Raw genomic sequence first — 9,224 nt, forward strand, 5'->3', positions numbered from 1 at the left:
CCTTAAGGGACCAGCTGAATTCTCCATATTCTGTTGTTAGTAGGAAATCACCTGGGACAGGAAATCATAAGCTGAACTCTGCAAATTTAATAGATTATATATACCACAATAAAAAAAAATGGACTTAGCCCTTGCTAAAGTGGAACAGATTTGCTGTGTAAAAGGCTGATAAGAATCCTCCTTTCTCTCCAGTAGAGACAAACAGGAAGAGGAGATCCTGGTAGAGCACAGTGTGACCTGAGTTTAATAACAGCATTACGTATGTCAAAAGCATCACCTTTTCACTAGGCAAGATTATGGGTCCAAACACAAGTAATCGATTTCCCAGAAGATGTAGCAACTGAAGTGCTCTTATATAGGCAAGTTTACTGTACTTCTCATGAACTGGAGCACCAGCTTGGCCCTGTGAACTTCCCTGGGAGACAGGGAATGAAACAAACCCTTTGATGAATTTCTGTACACAAAGAGCATGCTGTTGTCTGCTGAAGAATATCACTTGAGTTGTGAAAAAGCTGGAAATAGCTTTGCAGACATGTCTCTGCAGCTGCTTTAAGTATATTATTTCTTAGGCTCTTCCAGATTAATTAGATTTTGTAATGATAGACTTAAGTTCAGTCTGTTTGGAGAGGTTCTTGTACCCAGGGAGGAGAGCAAATTGTGCCTGACTGATCTGGTGGCCTTCTATGATGGAGTGACTGTACCAATGGACAAGGGAAGAGCTATAGATGTCATCTGCCTGGACTTCTGTAAGGCCTTTGATATGGTCTCCCACAACATTCCTACTTCTAAATTGGAGAGATACTCATTTAATGCATGGACTGTTAGGTGGATGGGATGAGGAACTGGCTGGATGGCCATGGCTATTGCTCAGTGTCCAAGGTGGAGACCAGTAAGAAGCGGTGTCCCTCAAGGGTCTGTACTGGGACCAGTACTATCTAATATCTTCATCAGTGACATAGACAGTGGGATTGAGTGCACTCTCAGCAAGTTTGCAGATGACACCAAGCTGAGTGGTGCAGCTGACGTGCCTGAGGGATGGGATGCCATCCAGAGGGACCTGGACGGGCTTGAGGAGTGGGCCTGTGCAAACCTCATGAAGTTCAAGAAGGCCAAGGTCATAGCAATCCCTGGTATCAGTACAGCCTGGGGGATGAAGGGATAGAGAGCAGCCCTCCCGAGAGGGACTTAGGGGTACTGCTGGGTGAAAAATTGGACATAAGCTGGTAATAACGTATGTGCAGCTCAGAAAGCCAACCGTATCCTGGACTGCATCAAAAGAAGTGTGGCCAGCAGGTCAAGGAGGGTGAGTCTGCCCTCTGCTCTGGTGAGGCCCCATCGAGAGTACTGCATCCAGCTCTGAAGCCCTCATCATAGGAAGGACATGGACCTGTTGGACCAAGTCCAGAGGAGGCCACCAAGATGGTCAGAGGGCTGGAGCCCCTCCTCTATGAAAACAGGCTGAGAGAGTTGGGGTTGTTCAGCCTGGAGAAGAGAAAGCTCTGGGGAGACCTTGTTACTGCAGCCTTTCATTATATAAAGGGAGCTTATATGAAAGATGGAGAAATACTTTTTTTTTACCAGGGCCTGTAGTGACAGTACAAGGTACAATGGTTTTAAACTCAAAAAGAGTAGGTTTAGACTGAAATATTTTTTTTTTTTTTTATGATGAGGGTGGTGCGACACTTGGGTTACCCAGAAAAGTTGTAGATGCCCCATCCCTGGAAGTGTTCAAGGTCAGAATGGACGAGGCTTTGAGTAACCTAATCCAGTTGAAGATGTCCCTGCCCATGGCAGGGGCTTGGACTAGATGACCTCTGAAGGTCCCTTCCAACCCAAACTATTCTATGATTCTCTGAGTTCACCTTGTCTCAGTATAGTCAGTTTAGACAGCTACAGTGGATGGTCTGAATACTCCCTAAATGTACATTCGACTGCTCCATTAGCCATTGGAACAATTTTTCTTTGACTATTTATGCCTCCTTTGGAGTTTTTAAACAAAATCTGAATTGCTCTGTCATTCTCCTCCTGAGACTGGCTGTCTGAATTGTGAAGAGAAACTCATTGTAGTCTATCTAGGCTTTTGAAATGAACCCTTCTGACTTTAAAATCTGCATTGCAAGTACGAGGGGAAGTGGGGAAAAGCCCATCTGAAATAGCTGTATCTCAGCTTTTATGAAAGTTTTACATCCTGGGATTCTTGCTGTAAGCATCCTGACGATTTCCATATTGCTAGCTCACACTTTTTCAAGAAGCTGTTTTATTGGCATCCCTAAGTCTGAACAAGGGAGTTGTGATGCTACTACAGACTTAGGATTTCTTTTTATCTGTTTCTTTTCAGCTACCAAAGAGATAGAAAACCCTATGGAGACAGCAGAGAAAGTTGGTCTTGCGGCACTAATTATTCAGGTGAGTCTGAGCTGCCTCCCAAGGTATTTGCATCTTCTGTGAAAAGTTAAAAATTGGGATGGAGAGCCATATCTAAGGGACATTAATTTATTGTTCCAGGATTTCCGGGGCCTTTTGTCATCTGATTATCAGTTTAGCTGGGACAGAGCTCTTCAAAGTCGTGGAGATACAGGCGTGTTCTTGCAGTACACCCATGCCAGACTCCATAGGTAAGAGGAGCATTTGTAATGCAAAAGTACAGTTTGACATGTATTTTTAACTCATTAACTTACTGCTTTGTTAAGTAGTAGTGTTAACTCTTTCCCTGAACATGACACATGTTCACTTTTTCAGCAGAGGTATGAGTTTGATAGGAATCACTGAGACTTCACAGAAGAGCAAGCCAATTAAAATTAAATTTCCACCTCATTTCCACAGGGCTGAACCGGCTGCCCATGTGCTTTCTCTGTTCTACAACAGCCTCCCTGTGTAGTTGGTGTCAGTGATGAAGAATGGTGGCCCTAGGATTAAGGAAACTCATGTAAAAAACAAAATGCCTGTACATTTAAGCTGTACCAAATCACAGAACTTTAATGTTTTTGGCTACTGCTGTAGCTGGTATCTTTTTAACATTCTGTTATTTCCTACTGTTGGTAACTAAGGTTAAAAGCACACCCCTTCCTGTCGACTCCGGTCAAACACCGGACATATTTAATTATTTTATTTAAAAGCATTTCAGAATAGTCCAGTTTGAACAGTTGTATCAATTATAGTGATCTGTAAGAGCATTTTTAATGCAGACGCGGATGTGTGTTTTCATAAAAGCATGTAAGATGCATTCCTGGATGAGGCCAAAGGTCTGTACTAACCTGGTGTTCTGTCTCAGGCAATGGCACTGGCAGATGGTGTTTGGGGGGAGCGTGCCAGCCTGATCCCTCTCTGTACTCTGTTCTTCTTGTACCCCCTTATCATCTTGGTATTGATCACAGAATCACAGAGTGTCAGGGATTGGAAGGGACCTCAAAAGACCATCTAGTCCAATCCCCCTGCCGGAGCAGGAATACCCAGATGAGGTTATACAGGAATGTGTCCAGGCGGGTTTTGAATGTCTCCAGAGCAGGAGACGTTCTAACGTACCATTACTGGGGTATTGGCTACCTCCCCAATCCTTTTAGCATCAGATTCTGGACCTGTTGTTCATGCATCTCTCTAATCCTGTTAATACTGAGTGGCTGGCACAAATTTAAATTGTTTTTATCTTGGGTTGAAGTCAGGTCGTCTGTCTCAGCTTAAGCTGTAGATGCCTACCCTTTTTTCTTAAAAACACAAATTAATGTTTTTCTTCTTCAGCTTTGCTAACAAGAGTTTTTCATCCAATATTTGCTTTTTGTTCTTACATTTTAGTTTAGAACAGATGCATGGGAATGAGCAGCTAACTGACGTTAATGTGGCGTGCTTGCAAGAGCCAGATGCCATCTCTGTTCTTCAGCATCTTCTCAGGTTTGTCTAGTTTTCTTTCCAAATACCAGTTCTCTTAAAATAAACTTATGGATTTGCTGCCAGCCTGTTGAACAGACACAGGCTGCATGATTATAAAAGAAAAATGGCTGTTTCAGGCAACAGCTTGTCCGTTGGGTCATACTGATTGCAGCAGCAGCCTTCACTTGAAATCTTTGTGGACTTCAGGAGCCGTATGAGGGGAAAAAGCAATAGTTGGAACATAGGCATAATCTGTGTGCATGAGCCTTGTAATTATTTCTCATCCTCACAAAAATACGCTAAGCTCTATATAAGTATTGGCTGCGGATTTGCTTGGTCCCTCTTGTTCTGTTTTTATCATGTGAAAAAGGCGAAAGGAAGTGCTGCTGGCTGAGGTGAAATGGAGTGTGTAGGTGCACATTGAGTAGCTCAGCATCCTTCAGAGCTACTGAACATGCACATCTACTACCTGTTAATAGCAATAATATTCTTCATTAATTCAGTCTTAAATTCAACAGTTTCTGTTTTCATTATTTCATAGGTATGTAATTAAAATACAGAGACAGGGGAGTTGTCCGTGATGGAGTGTCTGTGATGGAGTTGGAAGTAATTGAATCTTTCAGAATTCCTAGTGAGAGGTCCTATATACTGCATTGCGCACCGCACAGCACCAGGGAGTTAACTCCTTTGGCCACACTAAGGCCTTCTTGAGGGCATCTGCTTAAAATCTGGCCTTCCAAAAGTCATGTCAGAGTCCCAGGTGGCTCCTTCCAGCCTGCAACTGTAGGTTGCACAGTTAAAACTATAATTGCTAACTAAATTGCCACAAGAGGTCTGCCTGCAGATTATCGTATGCTGCATGCTCTCTTGAGGAACAGCAAGACCAGCCAGCACTCTAAATAAGACCAGTAGTATCTTATTTATGCAGTACAACTGTATTTCACAAAAGAAAAAAAAAAGAAAACCAAACCAACTTGTCGGTTATTTCTTCAGTTTTATCAGATTAGTGTATAGCTGCCAGTCTCATGTGTAAAAACTGACAGGGTTAATGTGTTTCAGGTTGATTGCAGGGATCACTGCATCCCAGACATATGTCTGTTTCCAGAAGTTGTTGTTGTTGCTCCACTGCAGGGCTCTTATTTTTATGGAGCTTCGGGTCTGCTTATTGCAAAGACCTTTGACTCTGACCCAGCACCATATGTATGAAACATCTGCTGGGGCCTTTACCTCCAGCAAACAGCAATATTTAGGTTATCTATTAGTCAAGGCACTCAGTGGCTAACAAACTCATGTTTAAATATCCCATGATTTCAGGTGTAACAATTACTGTTCATTCCTCCTGGTGAGTGGCTATGAGTAGATTCTTCCTGAAAAGTTCTCATGATAAACACTCCTGAGCTGTCAAAAGCCAACTTCCCACAGCTCTTCTTCTGCTGTTGAAAACCTACCAAACATTTGCCCCTAAAATTAGCTAACCAGTTCTGAATACCACTAACTTTGCAGACTAATGAACAATAGATTGAAAGTAGTGTGTAGTCCGCTTGGAATTTGAAATCTATTCAGCCCCAGAGGTGTTGGTAACTTCTCGTAGGCTGTGAAAAGGATGATGTGCACAAGTGGACAGCAGAACACATGGAGAACAGACGTGGATCTCCTTGATTCTGCCTATATTATCCAGTTTGATACTGTGTTACACAAGTTGATTTTATTCCAGGATTATGGAAATGCACTTTGTCTTTTCTAATGTTACAAGATTCCCTTTAGCTACTTAACATTCTAAGCTGCATTTCTAATACTAAAGGCACCATCCTCTAAGGGACTATTTTGACTGTCTTGGTTATTTAATACATGGGTTTTGCTCCTAGGAACATATAGTTAGTGTTGAAATGTAAAACCAGGTATAATGTTCCAGGAGCAAATATAGTTCTTGTTTTCTTTGCTATTGCCTGTCTCTCTGAGCTCTGCCATCTACGATGTTTCCATGATGAGGAGCAGAAGCAATCTCCTTCTATAATAAGTGAACGACGAAGAAAAAATCAATTGTGTGCTAATTACATGGCTTAGGTCTTGTTCAGAAGATTGTTTTTGTTAATTCTGCAGTTGGGGTTGTGTGTTTGTTCTGACTTAAGCAAGTCTGATGAGCCTTAGATCAAAGTACACCTTCCTACCACTTTAACACCAAACAATCCTTTTCTGTCTTCACAGGTATGATGAGGTCCTATATAGATCTTCTCAGGATCTGCAACCCAAGCACATTGTCAGCTACCTTCTCACACTTAGGTAAGGTGATTGCTGATACTGGCATCCATCTCTGGTAAGGACAGCTCTTCCTGAGCTGGCTCTGCAGCCCTCACATCTGCACTGCTTTAGAGAGTACAAACAGCAGGAAGATGTAAATTTGTGGGACAGTTTCTCTGGAGCAGGAAAGGTATAAAGTAGGATAGCAAATAATATAGTAAATAGTAGAGATCAAGGTTGGTACCAGGATCAAAGGAGCCAGGAAATTCCCCAGAAAATGACTGCTTTCAAAAAAAAAAAAAGTCAGCTGGCTGTAACACCATGTCAGAACCCAAAATCATGCAGGACTAATCATATCTCAGAGAGCAGATTTGAGCTGATAATACCCTCTCAAATCACAAAATTTCAGCTAGGAAATTCTGTCCAAACCCCTTTTAACGACTGATCTCAGACTAGGTGTTGAGATGGACAAAGCATATTATTACTTTAAGTCATACTGCATATGTGACCTCCATAGGGAGGTTCCCCTTAGGGACCTGTTCAATTAACTGGAGAGTGAAACACTGGATTAGACTTGCAGGAGGATGCTGTAGAGCCTGTGTGGGGAAGGCTTTAACAAGGAAAATGGTCTAAGGAATCATGTACCCTGGGAATGACAAGGCAGGCTCTCAAAGATCTTTCCAGACCAGTTTTGGGAGAGTGGAGAGATTGTTTTGGGGATTTTTTTTTTTTTTTTAATGAGCATTAAGTTGTTGATGGTGTGCCCTGACAACATGCAGGCTGAAGAAAACCATGCCCTCCCACAGCCAGGTGAGAGGGGTTGTTGGAAATAAGCTCTGGCATGCTGCAGTTGTGGCTCTTCCAGTTCTGCTGCTTTCTGTACCCCACAGTGCTGCTCTTGTCAAGAGACTTGTTTGTTCTCACCATTCTCATTGTGTTTTCCATTTCAGCCACCTTGCAGCCATGGCACATAAAACTCTTCCTGTGAAAGGCAGCGCCCCTGAACTAGCCCAGGTACAGCACGGTGTTGTTACGGGACTGGAGGCTGCACGGGGCATCCTAGAGGAACAATCTGTTAGGGCTTTGCCAACCCAGTGGTGTAACCACTTGGGTGAACATGCACCTGCAGGCTAAGGAGCCATTTGGGATGGCAAGAGTTGCTCTGCGTGGCTGTGCCTTTCCAAAACAGAATGCTCCATAAGGATGACTGCTCCAAACCAAATCAAACCCCTTTCCTTCTTGAGCATTTAACCTGCTGGTTAGTTTCTGATGGTTTCCTTTAGTGGTTATGTGGGAAGATGGAGATTTAGGAGATGACTGAGTCGCTCTCCTTCCTCCTGCCACCTACATAGCACAAGTTGTCTATACTGCCTCTCTAGCTAAAGCACTGAGGCTAACAACTCTTCATGTGGAGTTCTAAGCAAAAGCAAGTTATTTCCTACTGATCTCCCAGGCAGTATTGACTCCTTAACTGCTCAGTTAATGATATACTAATTATAGTGCCTTTTTAATTTCCTCTTTTATCTATTTCAAAAGCAGTTACCCATCTGTTTTTGGTAGAAAATCACACTTAAGTGTGGAGCTGTGCTCTCAATAACCTTTTTTTTTTGTTTTTTTTTGAGTAAGGTTGATAGAGCCCTTCCCACACAGCCAGCTTTGTAACAGCCAAGACATTGACAAGGAAGAGTGACATTTTCAAAGCAGCCCATAGTTGGCTTGACAGCCTCTAACTCAGGCACAGCAAGAGGAGGGATTCCAGCAGTATCCTCAGGTTGTAACAGCCTGTGGTGCATGGAAGATTTTCACTTTCTAGTCACTGCTAGTTCCTTTTGCAGGCATCTCCTCTGGTCACTCTGCCCTGAGGGTACCAGAATGGGCTGGACACCTCCTTCCAGCATCCCTTGTTTGACAGAAGTGTCCTCTGTGGGCACTGCAGTAGGCTATCAATCAACAGCTGGTGTGAATGCTGCTAGCATTGGTGTGTCAGTACTCGGATTCTGTGTGTCCAAATCCCAGTGCCCTGCATGGGGGCAGGGGATGTGCACAGCTGACAGGCTGCTCCTGAGAACTTCACCTTGCTCTGCAGCAGTACCGGACACTGATGGCTATTCTTGTTTTCCAGGCACGGCTCCGTCTCTTTCAAGCTGCACGCTTGGTTCTGGCCAATGGAATGAAACTTCTTGGCATTACGCCCGTCACTCAAATGTAATGAGGCTGCATGCAGCGTAAAGTCACATCTCCTAGTAAAAGGAGGTTTTTTTCAAGAGAACATACTCTCCTGTGTGTTATTGGTAGCACAGTCAAGAAACCTGCTGTCTGCACCATCATACTGACTGCAGAAGAGCTTGCACAGCACAGCGAGTTGGGGGGAGGCCAGGGTTGCCACAGTCACTTTCTTCCAGGCCCTTGGTAGGAGTGGTGTACTTAAGACACTAGTCTAGCTGGTGTTTCCCATAAAAGAGAACTGCTCTGTATTTACCTTTGTAAATATATTATCCTTTTGGCAGAGGAAGTGGCAATAAGTGTGATGCCCTCAGTGGTCAGAGTTCTCCTCTTCTGCAGTTGCCATTGTTTACTTAAGCCTAATGGTACAACAGCTACAGGTGCTCTGTGGATTGTAACGAACTTGAGTCAGACCTTGCCAGAGATTTTTTCTTGTTTGTTGTACTGCACTCCCCCTTCAGTAACATCAGCCAAGACCAGCTGTCACATCCTGTTCCTCACCCATTCCTCTGTCACACCACCATGATGACCAGGACAAGAGGGTTTTCTGCCCAGCTGGTGGAACAGGAACCACAGTGCTCCCTCAGCACGGTACACATGGTTAGACATGGCAGGTGCTGCTTGGCACCCCTGAGCCTTCACAACGCTGAAGAGAGATGGAGCATCACATGTAAGAGAGGGCAGGAGGCTGCCCCAGCCTTGGAAATGCACAACACCACCCCCACCACCAAGGCCTGGACTCACCAGGGCAGCACTGTGGTGACACGCTGTTTGCACGCACAGAACAGCTGCCAACAGGCAGAGCAGAACATCCACTCCCACTGGAATAGAATTCAACCGTGTTTGTCACTGCAGTGCTGAACACACCCCACTTGAATGTAAAACCCAGCTCGTTAACT

The 9,224-nt window shown here is 43.9% G+C and overlaps 1 protein-coding gene across 3 annotated transcripts in view; it reads left to right on the plus strand.

Annotated features, from left to right (window-relative positions):
- The window catches only part of RARS2 (arginyl-tRNA synthetase 2, mitochondrial), a 38,536-nt gene extending 30,165 nt beyond the window's left edge, over positions 1–8,371 (plus strand). Inside the window, exons 15-20 of one of the 3 annotated variants that reach the window (XM_065833202.2) lie at positions 2,339–2,406; positions 2,506–2,615; positions 3,790–3,885; positions 6,070–6,144; positions 7,053–7,116; positions 8,225–8,371. In XM_065833202.2, coding sequence (XP_065689274.1) covers positions 2,339–2,406; positions 2,506–2,615; positions 3,790–3,885; positions 6,070–6,144; positions 7,053–7,116; positions 8,225–8,311 — 500 coding nt within the window. In that variant the 3' untranslated portion in view covers positions 8,312–8,371. The other 2 variants (XM_065833204.2, XM_065833205.2) reach the window with 2 other exon arrangements.
- The last annotated feature ends 853 nt before the right edge of the window (positions 8,372–9,224 follow it).

Source organism: Patagioenas fasciata, chromosome 3, assembly GCF_037038585.1.
Source record: "Patagioenas fasciata isolate bPatFas1 chromosome 3, bPatFas1.hap1, whole genome shotgun sequence".
Lineage (NCBI taxonomy): Eukaryota > Metazoa > Chordata > Aves > Columbiformes > Columbidae > Patagioenas > Patagioenas fasciata.